Raw genomic sequence first — 19904 nt, 5'->3', positions numbered from 1 at the left:
ATAGAGTATACAGTATAGAGTATAGGGTATAGCATATAGAGTATAGGGTATAGAGTATAGCGTATAGAGTATACAGTATACAGTATAGGGTATAGAGTATACAGTATAGAGTATAGGGTATAGCATATAGAGTATAGGGTATAGAGTATAGCGTATAGAGTATACAGTATACAGTATAGGGTATAGAGTATAGCGTATAGAGTATACAGTATAGAGTATAGGGTATAGCATATAGAGTATAGGGTATAGAGTATAGCGTATAGAGTATACAGTATACAGTATAGGGTATAGAGTATACAGTATAGAGTATAGGGTATAGCATATAGAGTATAGGGTATAGAGTATAGCGTATAGAGTATACAGTATACAGTATAGGGTATAGAGTATACAGTATAGAGTATAGGGTATAGCATATAGAGTATAGGGTATAGAGTATAGCGTATAGAGTATACAGTATAGAGTATAGGGTATAGCATATAGAGTATAGGGTATAGAGTATACAGTATAGAGTATAGGGTATAGCATATAGAGTATAGGGTATAGAGTATAGCGTATAAAGTATACAGTATAGAGTATAGGGTATAGCATATAGAGTATAGGGTATAGAGTATAGCGTATAGAGTATACAGCATACAGTATAGGGTATAGAGTATAGCATATACATAAGTAAGGAGTAAAACTCTCCATGTCATGTTGTTATTGGAAAATAATCAATGACAGGGTGATGTGATGTTAACATAAACTGTTAAGTTGATTATTTTCCTATATTTTAACATCTTTTAGTGTTTTCTTCTTCTTACACCGCAGCAATTTCCCAAAGATTCTATACTGTTGTTTATTAAACAATGACACATCATACTTTTTATCCATTTAATGTTGTGGAATGTACGTTGTAGCAGCTATAAACAGTCATTCCCTCCCCAGCCTCTTTTCTTCTCTCTTGAAGTTAATAAGACTCGAATATGCAGCTTGTCATGTTACAGAGAAACCGCGAAGAAGCATAAAAACACCTCTGTCCTGAAAATTTCAAAACGTTAGAGCTTTACCTCTAACAAAGCGCTGACGCTGGGGACTCCTTGTATAAATGTTAAATAAACATCTAGTGGATGACGTTTTTAATATTTCAGACATAAAAGAGGTACGCTGGTGAATCTGTGAACTAATAAGTCAAATGTAACTCAGGATTTAGCTTGAGGTCACGTCGTGATTCACATTATTTGATTTTAAGGCTTCATGTGTCATGTGGCCTTCAGGGATTATTTGAAAAGACATCCATTTCTTCTCTGCAAAGCTTGCAACATGTTTCTTGCCGTAAATGCTTGTAGATTAGATCCTGCCACACCTTCCAATGTGCTTCATATCCAGGATTAAAGAGGCTAAAAAGACTAAAGGGGCTAACACTGCTCTCAGAAGTGTTTGTGTGCAGGCTGAGGGTGAAGTGAAGGGGGTCCGAGTGACCAAGAGAATGAGGGAGGGAGCCTCTGCTCCACACACCTATTGTCCCGGCACTTCCGTGGCCGCCGACCCCGGCCTAACCATCCACAGGAAGACAAACAAACTCTTATCAGAGGCACACAGAGACCTGAGCTGTCCCGTGACCTTTAACCCCTACTCCAAAAAATCCCTACCTGAGTCATTTAATCATTATACCAGTCTGAATGAAGCATTACTGTTCACTGTTCAGCAAGACTATCTCTTTAGATTTTATAGTAATACAGTAATAAAAAATGATGTTAAAATATGTATAGAAAATTAGCAACAGGAAGAATATGGATAAAAATTGAGCCTCAGATATGTTTCTAACACTTATATACAGATCCTCCTGAGAGCAAACGGAAATTAAATTCATTTTCAGATAAGTCGTGCTTGATATATTATATAAAGAAGATTTTTAATAATGAAAATGTGATCCAAGCATGTAAAGTTTCATTCACAAAACAGTTTTAGTTCTGCTTTTGATTCCGGGTTTATGAAGAACTTACAGCGCTCCAGACTTCTCTACGTTTCATTCTTTTTTTAGTTTTGCAGCTTGTTTGAGAATCCGCAAAGTGCAACGCCCTCTGTCCTCCTGTGTCGGAAAACTTAAAGTTACAGCTTCACCTCTGACTGCTACAAAGCGCTGACACTGGAGACTCCTTCCATAACCATTGTCATGTTACAGAGAAACCACAAAACGCAGAATCCTCCTGAAGACTTTCCTGAGGTGGAAAACTTACTTCACCTTATCAATCCGTTTATCCGGAGCATCCGCCGTACAAGTCCCTGTGAATGAGCCATTACTATAGAAACCATAACTTAATATAATAATATTAATAATATTACTATAAACAAAGGAGTGCATTAATAAAATGAAAAGCAGGGATTTGCAGCTGCACTACTGCACTGCTGTGGTATAATCTAATTTAAAAAACGTTAACACATTTCTCTCACCAAACAATTACAAAATGAAGGTGAGAGTAATTATGTTATGTTAACCAATAAAGCAACCACGCTTCTCGACAACTTTCCTCCCTCAAGCGTGTTTCTGCACATCTTCAGGGCATATGGTGCACTTTTTACAGCGATGACAGATCATCAGGAACAACGGCGTGAACAGAACGCTAAGTATTTACAAATGAATTAGTGGATGAGGATGAGCTGGTGGTGGTGGCGGGGCGCGGCGCGGCACAGAGAGCTCATCCGTCTTCGCTGCATTAATTAGCGCCACGGCTCGTGGAGGAAGGATTCGTTTAGCCGAGGCTGTTAGCCTGTTCCGCCGAGCAGATGGAAGCTCCGGCGCTCTTAATCATTCAAGTCTGATGTCGCTGCACACAAACATATGTTTCGCATAGAAACGACAAACGCTGCAGCGGCACCACTGATGACTCCGACCCAAAGGAAGATTTATGTGCGAGCCTGTGAGGAATGTTTCAAGCAGCAAACGCTGTGATGGTTTGCAGCGTATTTGAAAAATGCTTGATTTGACCTTAGCTGTGTACTGAAAATCTGTTCCTCCAAGAGACACGGAGGAGCTGTCTCAGAGGAACTGGACAGTGAGGACATTAAATGCACACAACGTCCCCATAACTCCAGATGCAGTCCATCAACAATGGCATGTTTATTTTCAGTGTTATAACTTCACTCCTGGAGTTTTACACTGGAGATACAACTCCAAGCATTGATCAAGCTGGATACAAACTAATTTATTCGTAAATCATACGCAGGAGCATTTACACACAATTTGTGTAAATTTATGTACAAGGAGACTCACTAATGTGAACCTCAACTGATCAGCTTCAAATCCTGTAACTGTCAATGACTTACTAAGGAATAATGTTACTTTAATCCTCTTATACGACAACAATTTGCCTACAATTATGATTTCTAATTTATAAATGAAAGACTTCGCACTTTTCAATCATTTAATTCTGAAACAAGTTAAAGATTAATCCACCTTCTCATTCGACACTTCATCAGCTCTGTGTTATAATGCAATTTACTATATACACACACACATATTGCCCTGTCAGATTTAAATCACTTATTTATTTAAATTACACACACTTTAATCCAAAAAGAGGATAGAACGAGTACATGGGTAGTATACAGTATGTAATAGTAAATACTGTGTTATATCTTCTTATGCATTTATTGTACTCTTTAAATACATATTATATTCATGCAAAGCTTATATAGCTAACAGTTAAGGAACAATTATAGCTACCAGTTTAGCATGGTGTACTAAATGTACACGTGTACATCATCACACAGCAACATCTCCTCAAGGATTTCAATAAACTGGGTCTGAAATGTCAATTCCTCATTAAAATGTATTTTTAGCAGATTTAGCAGAGTCTCAAATTAGGATCCATGAAACGTAGCCAGGGGTCCACATTTTTAAAAAAAAGTTGTTACAGATGTGGAACTCATCGTTATCAAAGTTATATTTATTACTGAGTTATTACTCTTATAAACGTGTTTGACTGGAGCGTTGAATTGAATGGGTTTAATAAAAACTTCAATAACTCGACCACGAAAAATATAAATAATGACAACTTTAATCTACTAAACACTTTAATAAAAAAGAGACACAATCTGATTCTACATATCTGAATATTTAAGTGTTTGAATAGTTTGACAACTTTCACAAAGAAAAATAAAACTAAATCAAATAAATAACTGAATGTGGATCTAATAAAAGAAGATATGAGTATATCGAAAAGTAAACTAATAATTTATAATTAATAATTTATAATAAAATCACTAATGGCACTTAGTATACTTAAAATAAACCAAGTAAATTAGAAAGAACATTAGATCACAAGGTAACTCATTTATTTTAGTATATCAAGTTTATATTAGTACGATTGTAGCAAAATAAACCTTTTTAATAAAATACTAAAATAAAAATTTTTGGATAAACACTTTTTAGATATATCTTTTTTAAAAAAAAAATTTCCCTTTATTCATAACAATGTAGCTCCAGTGCAGAAGACTTTTTTTTCTACTTTTATCCAAACTCTTAGGAAAAATGAAGTGATTCAGCTCAGCCAGTGACAATCCAATAAAACTCTTACGCAATTATGGTGTGTTAAGTCTTACAGAAACCTCTTGGTTTGTACTACAATGCAATAACACAATGTTGCATAAATCACAGACTTGGAGTGTATACTGAGTGTCTTTGCGTTTATATGATGTCGAATGGTGGCTGAGTGCCATAAGAGAAACAACAGAGAGTTTCTCAGAGACGTTCTCAAGCCTTGTGTTAATATCTTTCCTCAGAAAAAAAAACAAAAAAATAAGTGAATGAGGACTACAGAAGTTCAGCCAGTGAGCGGCGATCCTTATCGGTCCAGACGGCCGCCGCTCTGGTGCTAACAGCGGCTCTGAGATTTATCTCAGCCTGGCGCTAATGAGCCATTCAGCTCTAGGAAGTCTGGCATAGGAGCGAGACGATATATCGGTATGACGGTGTACCGTGATAAATCAGTGCAGAGAAATCCTAACACTGGGTTCATTTTTTGTTGTTTTTATGAGATGGCCAGACAGATGTTATACACTAGCGTATGTTCAGTGGAGCTGAAGCAGTTGAATTCCACACTGCTGACACTAAAAGGCCTAATTAAAATCAGGCAGGGCTTATGAGTAAGAAGTGCTAAGGGAATTAAGCCCATCTTCACGAGCGCTGCTTTGATCTTCCTCTCCTTTTTATACGAGTGTCTTGTTAACATGTTGCATCGAATGGGAATTAGACTCGAGCGGTAAATTCCACCGAGCTCCATATGAACGTCGGATCGAATGCCTGCCTGTACCCATCTGAAAATATTCCATCGGCCCACACAGAAAGCTCTGAGGTTAAAAAAAAAAAAAAAAAAAAAAAAAAACACGTCACACACAGGAAGAGGGGCAAAAACAGTATAAACAAAGTCAGCTGAAGTGAAGAGAGAGAGAGAGAGAGAGAGAGAGAGGAAAAAAAGAAAGAATGGGCCGTCGAGTGGAGTCTGGAGGGAAAGACAGGGCGATTGTTAATTGCAATTTGGAGATAAAAATCGGACTCCAGGAGCGACAAGAGGTCGCGTCATTGGGTCTCCCTGCCACCCTGTCTGGCGGGGGCAGTTGGGCACAGGAATGAAAACACAGCCTGATGCTATATGCTAATGTGAGTGTGATAAATTTAGCTTGTTGTTTTTTCCCTGCATTCTACTGTTAACTTAAAACATGACTCATCATTAGGGAGATATCTGGGTTGAGAAATTTGGCTGGAGTGGGGCATTTGGGCAGGAACATATACGCTGGTGCATTTGGGTGAAGGGGCATTTAACATTTTGCCATGGGGGCATTTGATTCAAAACATTTTGGCTAATGACATTTGTGCAGAAAAATGTTTCCAGAGACATTTAATTTGGGGCACTAGGGCCAAGGACATTTGGACAGGGGCATTTACATTGGGGCATTTGGGTCAGGGACAGTTGGACAGAGGTATTTGGATTATGCCATTTGGGCCAAGGACATTTGGACCAGAACTTTTAGCTTGGTGGGTTCAGATCAGGAGCATTTGAAGAGGGACATTTAGCTTGGGGCTTTTGGCTCACTGAGGCTGGGGCGTTTTTGCCAGAGACATTTAAGCAGGAGTATTTGGGTCAGGAACATCTGTTCAGGGCAAATGAGGTAGTTGCATTTCAACTGAGGAATTTGGTTATATGGAAATGGGGTATTTTGTGGAGGCTTTGGTGTATGTTCCCAGAGATTTCCAGAGACAAGAAATTTGCACATTCAGGGACGGGGCCTTTTTCACTGGGGCTGTTGGCGTGAGAGCTCGGGGACACAGGTAGGGCAGAGCATTGGTGGAACACTTGAGTCAGGGACATTTTGGAGTGGAGGCATTTCGCAGAACATTTATGTTGGGACATTTGGGCCAGGCACATCTGGACAGGGGCATTTAGGTTGGGGCACTTAATTCAGGGATGAGCAAGACAAATGAAGGCAAATATGGGCAAGACAAGTGGTATTTTGGCTGAGGCATTTGGAAGGGGCATTTAGACTGGGGCATTCGGGGTGAAGATATTTGGACAGGGAAATGGTGCAGTTGTATTTTGGCTGAGGCATTTGGAAGGGGCATTTAGACTGGGGCATTCGGGGTGAAGGTATTTGGACAGGGAAATGGTGCAGTTGTATTTTGGCTGAGGCATTTGGTTAAATGGAAATGGTGTCATTTGTTGAAGGCAATTGGGCTGGAGTGTGTTTCCAAGGCCATTTACTTTGGTGCTTTTGGGTCAGAGATATTTAGACAGGGGCATTTACAATGGGTCTTCTGGGTCAAGGACGTCTGAGCAGGGGCATTTAGGTTGGGTCATTTTGGTCAGTGGGATATTTGAATTGGGGAATTTTTGTTTGGGGCATTTAGGTGCAGGTCTTTGTGGTCATTTGGGATGCGTAGTATTGAAATTTAAGGGCAAGGGCACTTTGTCTGGGGCATAGAGGGCAATTGGGCATGGGGTCATTTGTCTCCGACTTGGCTAGCCTGATTTGAAAAGAAAGGAAGTGCTTTATTTGTCTACAGGATGGGGATTTTTCTCTCTCTCTGATTTTGCTTTTTGTTTTTTCATTTTTTTTGTCTAACATCAGAGGAGACGTCCGTCATCTCTCCGACTCTCTCCGTCTGTTTCCCTGGCGGCCTATTTTTTCCGTCTCTTACTCGGCGGGGCTGGAGTGGGCTGGTGACGCCGCTGGGCCGCTGGGTACAGTCGTTACAGTCGTTATGTAATGGCGCCCTGATCGCTGCGCTCTTCCTCAGGATATCGCTCCCTGTGGATCCACTGCAGCTCCCCTTCTCCTTCTCTCTGTCTCTCTGTCTCTCTGTCTGTATAGACTTCTGTTCATATATACATGCTGTCTCTCTCTTCATCTCTCTTTATTTATCTTCTTTATCTCTCTCACACACACACACACACACACACACCCCTCTTTCTTTTTCACTCATACACGTTTTCTCAGCTGGATGGCAAACAAGTGCATCATGGGATGCCAGTCATGTGCTAGAAATGTTTAATCCAAGAACTGAACTTAATTTTCATTTAAAGACATAATGCAGAAATGTAATTTATAGCACTCATTCATTAAAGGCCTGATTCTGCTTTATGTTTTGGATCGCTGCCTTATTACAGAACACACCTATTTTATAATTCTATTTGTTTTATAGATAAATTGTAAAATAGAGATGATTTTTTTCCATGCAAATGCAATAGTGGGTGCAAACTCAACTGTACATTATCTCCCATATACCTTCTACCATACACGTAGATATACATGTTATACGTGCTCATCAGCTCAAACATTTATTAGCTGACATAAAGGCTTCATAATGCTGTGATCATTAAGGCTATACTGATCTGTTAAATAGTCAGCACTGTACTTTTTTCTTTGCCACTTCCTGCCCAGAAAACCCATCCGAAATAAACCACAGTGACCAGATTTAGCCACAGAAACTCAGAATGCACCTTCTGCTTTTTAAACCTACGTGTGGTTTAGCTTTCAGTGTGCACAATGCTAAACTGGTTTCATCACATGGTAGCTACATGAGCACTGTAGCTCTAATGCAAAACGCTAGAAGTGTGTCTTGGCTAATTCAAGCAAACCCAGTCAAACCTAGTGAACATATGCACATATATGCAACATTATACCACTGCGTTGATGAATTCTCCATTCTGATTGGTCAGAGAGTGTTGATTCTTTTTCTATAACAGCTGGTTTTATTAATGCAGTTGTTTATTAATGCTATGTTATCGTTTCTATAGTAACAGTTCAATCACTATGGCAGACACACCACATCAACTAAGAGGTGAGCTTTTCGGTAAAGAGACATTTATTTAGCGTTTATGGAAGGAGTCTCCAGTGTCAGCGCTTTGTAATAGTCAGAGGTAATGTAACTATAAATAGATAAAATAATAAATAAAAACATTTTGTTTGTGGCAGATTTCTGTGGTATGAGAGGAACACTTCGGGACGTGCGTTTATAGGAAACTAACCAACTTTGCGGTTGAAACAGTAACTCCGCTTTATCACACCACCTTGTAGCGTAACAGCAGGTGTCCTGTGCAGATTTTTATTTTGTCAGGCTGTTAAATGTTGATGAAATGTCACCAATTATCATGATGTAGCACATGCCACATGTTTACATGATAACAATACATCTACGTCGGTAAGTGGCTCTTTCCCAAGCACGCAACAGTGTCCCAATTTGGCTCGTGCTCAAGAATCCGAACCTGAATAAATACGCTGTGATGCACGCCCACTGCTGAAAGAATAGAGGGTTCTTTCAGCCAGCAGAGGTATTAATAACAACAACGGTTTCCTCATATTGAACAGATTTCCTTACGTGATATATTCACGTGGCCTTCACGTCTAATAACAGGAATTGCAAACGAAATCCAATAATCTAAACTTCAAAGGTTGGAAAGCACACATGGAATACAAGATCGACAAAAGCATGCTCGCATTCAACGACTCGTGTCACGATATTGTTATTGTAATAAAATCTCACGCTTTAGCACCAGAATGTTTGCTAAGGCTGTGTTCACACTGGGGTACTATATATACTACTCATACTAAACCCCGCTTTTCTGCAGTATGTAGGGCACAACAATACGAATATTTATTATCTCAAAGAATGCATGATTCCATAGTTGCTATTTTCATCCCACAATGCAACATGTCATTTTCAAAATAAAAGCCAGAAACCTGAAGAAAGCAAAACTGCAGGTAGCTATACTTATATAAATAAGTAGAAATATAGACAAATCATGGAATATAAAGTCTCTGTTCCTTCCTCTTGAACAAAAATATGGAGAATTTTTCTTTTTCTTTTACATTTATTTTTTATTTTCAAACTTTCTGTTATTTTAATCTTTTTATTTATATCTGTATTTACCTTCTGCCTTGTTTTTTGTTGAAGCTCAATATTATGGTGGTTGAATTTTCTCTCCATAAATATATGAACAGAAAGAGAAACCAAAACTGGTATGTAAAAAAAAACTGTATTAACATAAAAAACCTTTTCGTGAAGCCATCTCTAACACACAATCAGAAAAAAAGTCATTTAAGAAATCCCAGAACATACACTCTTAGAAAACGTGGGCTCTTCCGTGAGGAACCCTTACAGTTCCATATCAAGTAGAACTCTTTTGGAAGCTATGAACTCTTAAATATCAAATGAACCCTTAAAGAACCGTTTTTCTAAGAGTGTGCTTCTCCAGGTAATTTAAGGTGTCACTCCAGTGATCTTTAAGTTTTGTTTTTTTCTAAATGCAGATATAAGAATCCTCCTGAAGTATAGATTATAGATGCTTGAGAGAGAAATTCCAGATCGTTCAAGTGCTAATTTCTTGTGTTTGCAATGTCATTATCGCATTATCCCTATCATGTAATCAAACTGAACACGGCTGTCAATTCGAAACCCTTGTTTTGATAGCTGATGCCCTACAGAAGTTCAGTCTAGCAGTCTGAATAGTTCTTCTGTTCAGTCTTTGGGGAAACCTATAAAGAAAGTTTCTCCTTTTGGAAAAGTAGAGTTTTTAACCATCCAAGGAACCCTTGAGGGACCCTATACTTTTTTTAAGGAGTGTAGGTATAAGTGTGCAAAAACATTTCAGAGTGAAACAGCATGAGACGGCGGTGTTACCTGAAGCTGCAGCTGAAGCGCTGAAGATCATCAGCAAAGTCAAAATAGTGCTGAAGGTCTCCATGTCTGGAATCAGTGTCGTTCTGCAGCGTCCGGTTCTGGAGTTTATCCCTCTGTTAACCGGCACCTGAAGACAGCACGGGTTCCAGCACTGTGCGTGTGTGAGAGTGTGTGTCAGAGTGTGTGTGAGAGTGTGTTTGGTTGTATTTCAGGCGCTAATCACACCCGTCCGGCCTTGACGCTTCCTGGCAGGGCAGAAAAGGAGGCGGCGTTAAGGGGGAAATCTCATGGGGCTCATTTTAACCAATGACCATGGAAGATGCCTCTGTTGTTGTTTTTTTTTCTTACACTGTTTGGATTGCTTGGGAAAAGTTCCTGCTGGATCACGGCACGCTAAAGATTCTGATAAGACCCAGATGCGTGACTTGGGCATAATTGTTCAATATTTTACATATTCTGTGTATATATACACTGATCTAATGTTTAAACATGCAGTTTAAACCTCTGATGAAATTTAGAACATGAATGTGTGTGTGTGTGTGTGTGTGTGTGTATTCTGCTTTTGCTGACTTCTCAGTTCTTCTACTTAAATTATTTGTTTTACCCCTTTTTTTTTTAATTATAAGTGTTTTAAGTAATGACTAAATAATACATCAGTAAACATCCACGTGATTAATAATAAATATTTCCATTAAATATGCGTGTTTGTAATGAATAAATAAGCCTAAGTTAATTACATATCTAGAAACAAAACTATTAATCCTTTGCTTTAGGAAAAAAAACAATAATAAAATAATATTATTTTGCTAAAATGGCTAGAGCGAGTACTGCCGTAAAGCGTTACCATAGTTACAGCAGATAACGCACAATTTCGACGTGCGACTATTTAGTATGACAGCATGCCGCTACGCACGTCTCCATGGTGACCTGTAACCCGTATGTAGCAGCTTGCGGTTAACATAACGGCAACTTCTTTGCACTTAAAGTTTACACAGTGGAAATAGTGCAAATGAAAGTTGTATTATTAGTGACAGGACTAAAATAAATCCAACATGGCCGTTAAACATGAATTATATTAAGACCTCACCTTTCTAGACGGAGCTCCGGGTTTTGGTTTGTGTTTCTGAGAGAGAATTTTCTGCTTTTAGTTTCTCCGCCGTCACTCAGTGAGCAGCTGAGACAAAACTCTCGCGCACGCGAGCCGGTCTAAGGCAAGCCACGCCCACTTCCTACTCCATCTACTATACTGTAATGCATTAAGCAGCCGCTAGAGGGCGCGCGAGCGGAAGTCCGTTAATAGGCGTTAATGGGGGTGACGTCATTAGACATCAGTCTCAGGTCAACAGCGTAGAAACACTTAAATAATATTTAATATAAAAATAGCCAATTATTACTGTATATATTTTATTATATAGTTATCCAATATAATGTAACCATTTTACATATAATTTAATATTTATATTTTATAGTATGTTCTTAATTAATGTATAAAATGTATATATTAAAACAATATATATTTTTTTAGAATGATTTTTATTATAATTATTATCTTACCAAATGTTTAGATGTTAAAAAAAAAATGCACATTTTGCTCAAAGAATCAAAAAATGTGGACCATATATTTTTTTAAGTAAAAAAAAAAAAAGTCTGTGATTTTATCTTGTGCTTAATAATCTATTTGCCAAATATAAAAAATATGAAAAACTTTTTTTTACTTTAACTTCTCTATGTTTTTTTATTTTCTATAGCCTTCGCAGTAAAAAGTCTCTGAAATGATTTTAGTATTATTTATTATAACTGTAAGACGCAGACCATCTCCAGCTCCTAAATCCCGAATGTAACCTTTCCACCACATCTCTGTTCATCAGACGAGTGTTTCAAAAATATTTCTAATAAACCTAGTCATATACAAGATAGTGAAAATAATGTAAATTGTGATTAAAGGTGTAGCAATTACCACGATATAGCTTTTTATTAACAGGAGCTAAGCGCTGCATGTTTACGTCCAACACACTGCATCCTGATCCCTATAGGACCTCATACGCCACAGTGCATTATGGGTATTCTGTAGCAGCATGAGGACATCTTTATGACCCTCCTGGGTGATATTATGGGATTTTGTGTACCCTGTTTTCTTCACTATGCTTTTTAGGTATTACACAATGAGAACTGCTGCTTCATCTGCTTGTTGTACTACACACGACTGCTCAGACACTAAGCACTGCACACAGCGACTATTATTTTTCTTCCTTTTGCACTGTGACATATTGTTTCTGCACATATTCCAGTGTCTACCTATTCGGCATACATGCCACTTTGCCTAATATATCCTGCATATTTTGTATATATATTGTATTTGTACATAATTCCCCCTCTTTCTTCTTCTCCTTCCTCTTCCTTTTCTTATGAATGTATTTTGTATTGCACAGCTGTAGAGCACTGTCCCTGACATTTTGTGCAAATAAACCTGAACTTTATACTTGAATATGATTTAACAAATAATGTGTTGTTTTTTTTTTTTTTTTGAAAAAGCAAAAGCTCAGGGTCTGAGACACTATATTTTGAACTTGATCAATTAAAGGTATACTCAGTGAATGCAACATTTCAAAAATACAGCCACTTATATTAGCGCCCGCTCCAAGACCATATCTACAAAACACACGCGTACGCATCCACGCACGCACACACACACACACACACACACATACACACACACACGTCTAGCTTTCTGTGCTCAAGGCAGACATGATTGACAGACAAGTAGACACGCCCCCAAGTCCTGATTGGCTGGATGTTGGTGGTCCACATCATTTGTCTCTTCCAGTCTGGGACACAGCAGAGAGCAGATATTTTTATTTGCCAGGAACATGAGCAGAAACTTCACCTAATATTACACACAGAAACTGGGAATTCTCCATAACTCACACATTGCTACACACACACACACACACACGCACAGCTTAGTGGCCGTGTTGAAAACCGCCGCAGACTCACGTCCGGACTAAAACAGGGAGCAAAAAATAGGCCACAAAGGAGTGGAGATCATTTCCCTGCTTTACTCCAACCTACAGCTAATTTTAGTAACACAATAAAGTGAAGCCACGTCACACAACAAGCATGAAGTTTACACTTTAACATCATTAGATAAATATGACGCTGATGTATAAAATGTTGTAATTGTAAAATCATCATTCTTAGAAAATTTTAGTTTTATTTGAGAAGCCCAGGGAACACATTAATCATGGTTTTTATTTATTTATTTATTTATTTATCTATCTATCTATCTATCTATCTATCTATCTATCTATAACTTAGATAAAGTACTTCCTCTGTTGTATTTATCTTTTGTACATTTAATTAAAATGCTTCCTCTGTTGTATAATATTACTTTAGAATTCTTTTATTATGTAACTTTAATACGTTTACTCATCTAGCTGAACTCAAACCCTGGAACATTTAAAGGTGCAGTCAGTGATTTTTTTTGAAAACTTAAAATTCCTAAAAAGACAGCAAATTTGTTTTCAGTGCTCAGACCAAAACCACACAACTGCAACTTTATTATATTATTTTAAAATTCTTTAATTTTTTTATTATTTAATTTTATTCCATATTTGTATGCAGACATTTTATGCTCATTTTGCATTTTATGCTCATTATGTTTATATTATTATAATTATTATTATTATTATTATTGCAGGTTGTAAATTGCAGCCCAGGTGTGTCTTGTCAGGTGTGTCATCATAGTCATGACTGAGGTATGTATAAGGTGAAGGAAATATTTTTGGCATTTCCTGGAGTCACTCGTGTTGTTGCAGCTCGAGAGATTATGCACGTAGCCGTCCCTCGGCGTGCGGTGAGTTCTGCAGGTTTCAATAACAGGAAGTGAGGTACTGTCGTTTGAAGAGACGCTCTGCACTCGTAACATAAAAGCAAAGTGTTCACGTTTCCTTCCGACCCTCAAAGGAGACTCTCAAGGCCACAAACTAAAGAGACACATGTTCATGTGTTAGAATGGCGTTGAGTTTGGATGCGTGCTGGACTTTTTTTTTTTTGTTCCTGCAAAGGCCATTGATGCTATAAATACTCAACTGGTAGACAATACATGTCATGTCTTTTAGTATTATGAATACTAAATTCCTCATAAATGAGACTGGTGTGATGATTATTATGTTTATATTCTGTTTTTGTCCCAAGAATACAGCAAGGCATTCAATAAATTCTGCAAAACACCTAAAAGTCAACTGAAACTAAACAGCTTATTCACTGAAAATGAATTATTTTAGGTTCTTCTGAAATTTCCAAATAGCAAATTTATTATATTTCCAGATATACTGCCATCAGTGGCTTCTAAACACGGTTCTTCTTCTCTAAAATGTACTGCAGCGCCTAATAACTTTACTTTTTGCAGCTTTAATAATTTAACTGAGCACATTTTTTTTGCATTTATTACATTTATTACACTGCATAAACTTGCTTAAAGTAAATAAATGTGCCCACTTGAGTGACTTTGGTGAAGTGTGACTCATCGGTTATGCTAGTTCTAGCTAGTATTATATTAGCCTAAAAAGACACGACTAAAACCAGGAAGTATTTTATCATAAAATAATGTTGCTGCTAATGACAGCATGCTTCTGCAGCCACAGAGCTTTAACACTAGCATGAGAGCTTTGCAGATCTGAGATGGGGCTAGCTAGCTACAGAGCATCATGTTGGTAATAAAGGCCAGGTTAATTAACAACATTTTCACACTCGACACAAATACTTCGGCCCACACCCAGGATCAATTGCTTTCACATATTTCACGATTGCATGATTCCATATGTCACTTTTGCACACAGGTTTGTAAAATGATCTGCTCTAGGTTCCTCCGTTTGCTGTTTTATTATTTTCTTTTGGTACCGACACTTAAGTAGAGATGAATTTTGGTGCATCTTGGATGTGAAATATCTGCAAACGAGGTGCTGTTCTCATATAAGAAGTTTTTTTAGCCATGCAATAACTTCCAAGGTCCTAGAAAAGGTTGTAGCACAGCAGCTATGCTCATACTTACATAGGAATAACATTCATGAAATGTATCAGTCAGGATTTAGGCCTCATCATAGCACAGAGACAGCACTGGTTAAAGTGGTAAATGACTTACTACTGGCCTCTGATCAGGGTTGTGTCTCCTTGCTGGTGCTGCTTGACCTTAGTGCAGCTTTTGATACCATTGATCATGCTATTCTCCTCGATAGACTAGAAAATGTAGTAGGCATTGAGGGAACAGCCCTTTCCTGGCTCAGGTCTTATTTGACTGATCGTTATCAGTTTGTAAACGTAAATGGTGACTTCTCTTCTCATACTAAGGTAAAGTTTGGTGTCCCGCAAGGCTCTGTTTTAGGCCCATTGCTCTTTTCTCTATATATGCTACCTCTGGGCAAAATGATCTGTAAGCATGGTATTAGCTTCCACTGTTACGCTGATGACACACAGTTGTATGTTTCAGCAAAGCCAGATGACAGACACCAGCTTAATAAAGTTGAGGAATGTGTAAAAGACATTAGAAACTGGATGCTTATTAACTTTCTCTTACTTAATTCTGACAAGACAGAAGTACTTGAACTAGGACCACATGCAGTTAGAAGTAAGCTTTCTGATTACATAATAACTCTGGATGACCTTTCTGTTTCATCACGTGCAGCAGTAAAAGACCTTGGTGTGATTATCGAATCTAGTCTTTCTTTTGAAGCTCATGTAGATAATATAACTAGGATTGCTTTCTTTCATCTCAGAAATATTGCTAAAATAAGAAATATATTGTCACTACACGATGCAGAAAAATTAGTTCATGCTTTTGTTACCTCTAGGTTGGATTATTGTAATGCCTTACTGTCTGGATGTTCCAGTAGATGCATAAACAAGCTCCAGTTAGTCCAGAATGCAGCAGCGAGAGTCCTTACTAGAACCAGAAGATATGACCACATCATCCCTATCTTATCCACACTGCGTTGACTCCCAATCAAATTTCGTATTGATTACAAAATACTACTATTGGCCTATAAAGCACTAAATGGTCTCGCGCCTCAGTACCTGAGCGAACTTTTGGTCTTTTATGATCCGCTGCGCCTACTCAGATCAAAAGATGCAGGCTATTTGTTGGTACCTCGAATAGTGCAGGCTACAGCTGGGGGTAGAGCTTTCTCTTACAAAGCCCCACAGTTATGGAACAGCCTTTCACTTAGTGTTCGGGGCTCAGGCACAGTCTCAGTGTTTAAGTCTAGGCTGAAAACATATTTGTTTAGTCAAGCCTTTTGTGAATAGTTTTCTTAGGTACAGGGGCAGTTCTGGAGGGTTTCACAGGCATAGAGTGTTGTGGTGAACTGGGATGTTTGGATGCTGTCGCCCCCCCACTCTCACACGTTCACTCAGGTTTGTCGACGTTGGAGTGGCTGGCTGCCTTATGTCCCAGGGTGCCCTCATGTCTGTGTTAGCTTCTGGCTCTCCCTTTTAGTTATGCTGTCATAGCTAGTCTTGCCGGAGTCCCTGCTTGCACTCTGCATGCAAAGTAAATCATGCTTAACCATTAGAGGACAAAAGCTCACCTAACAATCTCTTCCTTTCTCTCCATCTCGCTCTCTCCCTCACTCTCTGTCGAGCTACACATGCTACTTCTGAGATGCCAGTGATGCCAGTGATCCTGACCCCTTCTGCTCCTCCTCGCTGCCTGACCCATCCTGATGCCCTACTTCTGGTTGGAGTTCTCATCGGTTGAGTTCGCTCTCTGCTGCTGGGGGTGGCCCCATATGGATTGCCTGAAGAACTGTTTGGATTGCTGGGGATGGTGCCACCTGGGGGCTGTGGAGATGGCATGGGGATCACATATGGGGAGCTGTACTGTAATGGCTTGGGACTGCGATTGCTGTAGTGGCTTTGGGGCTGCAGTTGCCACGAGCAGCTTCGTACTCAGGACTCCATCAGTGGAGAGTGGATAGATTTTAACCAGCCAGACTTCTTGCGAAAACTGTGATGAATTTATTGGTTGCACAATTGCACTATTTGTCCTTATAGTACACAATAATAGAAGGGATTTATTTATAATCGCACTATCCGTTGCACCCAGATGAGGATGGGTTCCCTTTTGAGCCACTGGCTCGCTCATTAGGGATAAATTCACAGTGATAAATTCAAATATTTACAATATATTTTTGTGAATCCATTTATTTCTGTAAAGCTGCTTTGTGACAATCTCCATTGTTAAAAGTGCTATACAAATAAAATTGAATTGAATTGAATGCAAGCCAACACGAGCTGTTTTTTTTTTTTTTTTTTTTGCGATGCTCTTAGTGCAAACACTCGCACCCCTAAGATGATGTTTTACTGCCTGTAATCATCCTGCAGGTCTGTGCTATATTGTATATTCTGTATTATCTCTATATAATTGTACATTCATACTATATATCCCAGGTTATTTTTATATAGCTGTATATTATCTGTATATACACTGTATATTATCATCATGAATAATTTGGATATTGTTGTATATACATAATGTACATATCTGTTACATATATTTATGACTGTACTTGCATATATTATTGCATATATATTTTTTATACTCTCCATATCTCTCCATCAGTAAGGTTTTCCATCTCCTCTGCTGACCGTAACAAGCTTGATGAACTGCTGTTATCTATCACAGCTCCAACATACACGATACACTCACTGTTCAAGTGGTTAAAGTCTTGAGAGCACTGTTGCTAAGCAACTGGGAAACACAAGCACCAATCCCAAGCTAGCTAATGACTGAAGTTATTAATTAAACTCGTTAAGTCTTTAATATAGTCAATGCAAAGACACAGCGGCAGAAAACAACAGTACCAAATTATCAGGAATATCAACATTTTCCTCAGCTGTGTTGGTAAATTAGTGAAAAAAATGATTCTGTGTGGCTAAAATTACTGTAGTTCTACATAGCATTACCTGCTAATCCAGGGTTTAATAAACAGCTTTCACACTTCATCAAATGTTTCAAAGGCTATTGGAATCCAGAGCTGGAAAAAAGTGTGAAATTGGACAGATTTTGAAGACTGAATACAAAATGGCTGCCTGTATAATGTGCTATATGAGGCTCGAATTAATGGATTTTACGCTCTTTACAGTTTCAGCTTTACAGTTTCAGTTTCAGCTCTTTACAGTTATCGTTTCAGATTAACCACAGTAATTTAGCTTTTTAAAGCTCATGAAGAGCCACACCCTGACACTTTTTCTCAATAACCATTACAGGTAGAGTCCTGGTGTTGTGTTGTTGCACACAGGATGGCACCATGCCATGCTGTCTTCCCTTCATCGGGTTTCAGAGGGACATCCTGATCCGCTCCTGAGCACAACTTCTTCTTCCCTTTCCTCATCAGGTCTCTGTTCCTCGGAGGATAACCCGGATACCTGCTGCGCCGTGTTTTTCAGGCCCAACAGGAAACGCCGGTGAGCGTGTGATGTGTGAGGAAGCCTGCAAACCTCTGATGATTTTCAAGAGTGTTTGCAATAACAAGAGCGCCGTGGTCTTGTGTCGCGTTTGCGCACTTGTCTGGCCAGATTCACTAGTAAACAATTGCATCCTGATTTTCGGAAGCTGCAGGACTTCTATTCTTCTGAACGTGTTCGAGTGCAGGGCCCAGTGAACTCTGGGACCTTATTAAAGTCCTGGAATTCCTGAGCGACTTTTATGTGAGTTTATGTTTATTTGTGTTTCTTTCTTGTCTGTCTGCTAAGCAGCGCTAAAAAAGAAGGAAGTGACCACTTTGTTTGGTTCCATAAACCTGGAATGTTGACGATGCTTTCCTGCTTTCTGGCGCCTTTTCAACATCAATGGTGTCCCGTCAGATGGTTCTGTGTGTGAACTCTGATGTCCACTAGGGGGCACTATTTTCCCACCTTCATTATTTCAATGACCAACATTTCTGCATCAAGTAAAATTTAATCAGTTACACATCACAAATGAGTTCACATGATTTCACTGCTAGCTTTTGTTCTCATTTCTGTAGCAGGACAAACTGCTTAGAATTAAATACTGGTTTTATTTATGTGGTATTGACGACAAGGGATTCAAATAAAAATGAAGAAAAGCGTGTATTAAAAGTTTAAGGCGTATTTATGTGAGTAAAAGCATCGATCCAAATCCAAATCCAAAGCAGGACTGCTCTCTGTATCAGTGAAGGTTTAAACAAAAAAAACTTTTTCTTTTTCTTCAGCTTTAAATAAAACTGGATCTGCATTTCTTTAAAAAAAAAAATAATAAAAAATACAGAAAGAAGATTCACTAATTTCCTCCATAGTTTAATAAAGTGTCCTGTTTATGGCCTAGAATTTCCAGACAATATTAAATAATTAAGTCTTTATTACACACACACTTCACTTATTGTGTAATCTTACTAATAAGCCTATAATTCCCGGTCCTTACAGTCAGTTTCTTTATTTTAAAGAGAGTTTTTTTTTTTGCCTCTGTGCTGTTAAGGTCTTCTTTTTTTTTTACTTTCGCCTCACAGCATGACTGAAATATAGAGCTGCTAGTTATATTGCATTGTTGCACTGTGCAGTATTGATATGGTGGTGAAAGTTTGGTTTGAATTAGTTTCCTCTAACTAATCTCTAAATGTGTATGTGTGTGTGTGTGTGTGTGTGTGTGTGTGTGTGTGTGTGTGAATGTGTGTGTGATTATTTTGAGACAAAGTCTGTGTATTTTGGATGAAATCCCTTCATTCACACATTCCAA

The 19904-nt window shown here is 38.4% G+C and overlaps 1 protein-coding gene across 3 annotated transcripts in view; it reads right to left on the bottom strand.

Annotated features, from left to right (window-relative positions):
* eng (endoglin) overlaps positions 1-11389 on the bottom strand; it is a 46929-nt gene extending 35540 nt beyond the window's left edge. For all 3 annotated transcript variants that reach the window (XR_004577424.2, XM_034300651.2, XM_034300652.2), the window contains exons 1-2: positions 11244-11389; positions 10157-10401 (exon numbers count right to left, since the gene is read on the bottom strand). Coding sequence is in view for 2 of the 3 variants with exons in the window: in XM_034300651.2 (XP_034156542.1) it covers positions 10157-10220 (64 nt within the window). In the remaining variant the exon portion in view is untranslated. The remainder of the gene's footprint in view (positions 1-10156; positions 10402-11243) is intronic.
* Between the last annotated feature and the right edge of the window lie 8515 nt (positions 11390-19904).

This window comes from Pangasianodon hypophthalmus, chromosome 27 (genome assembly GCF_027358585.1).
Source record: "Pangasianodon hypophthalmus isolate fPanHyp1 chromosome 27, fPanHyp1.pri, whole genome shotgun sequence".
NCBI classification, from domain to species: domain Eukaryota; kingdom Metazoa; phylum Chordata; class Actinopteri; order Siluriformes; family Pangasiidae; genus Pangasianodon; species Pangasianodon hypophthalmus.
This window is presented reverse-complemented; position numbering and strand designations above follow the sequence as displayed.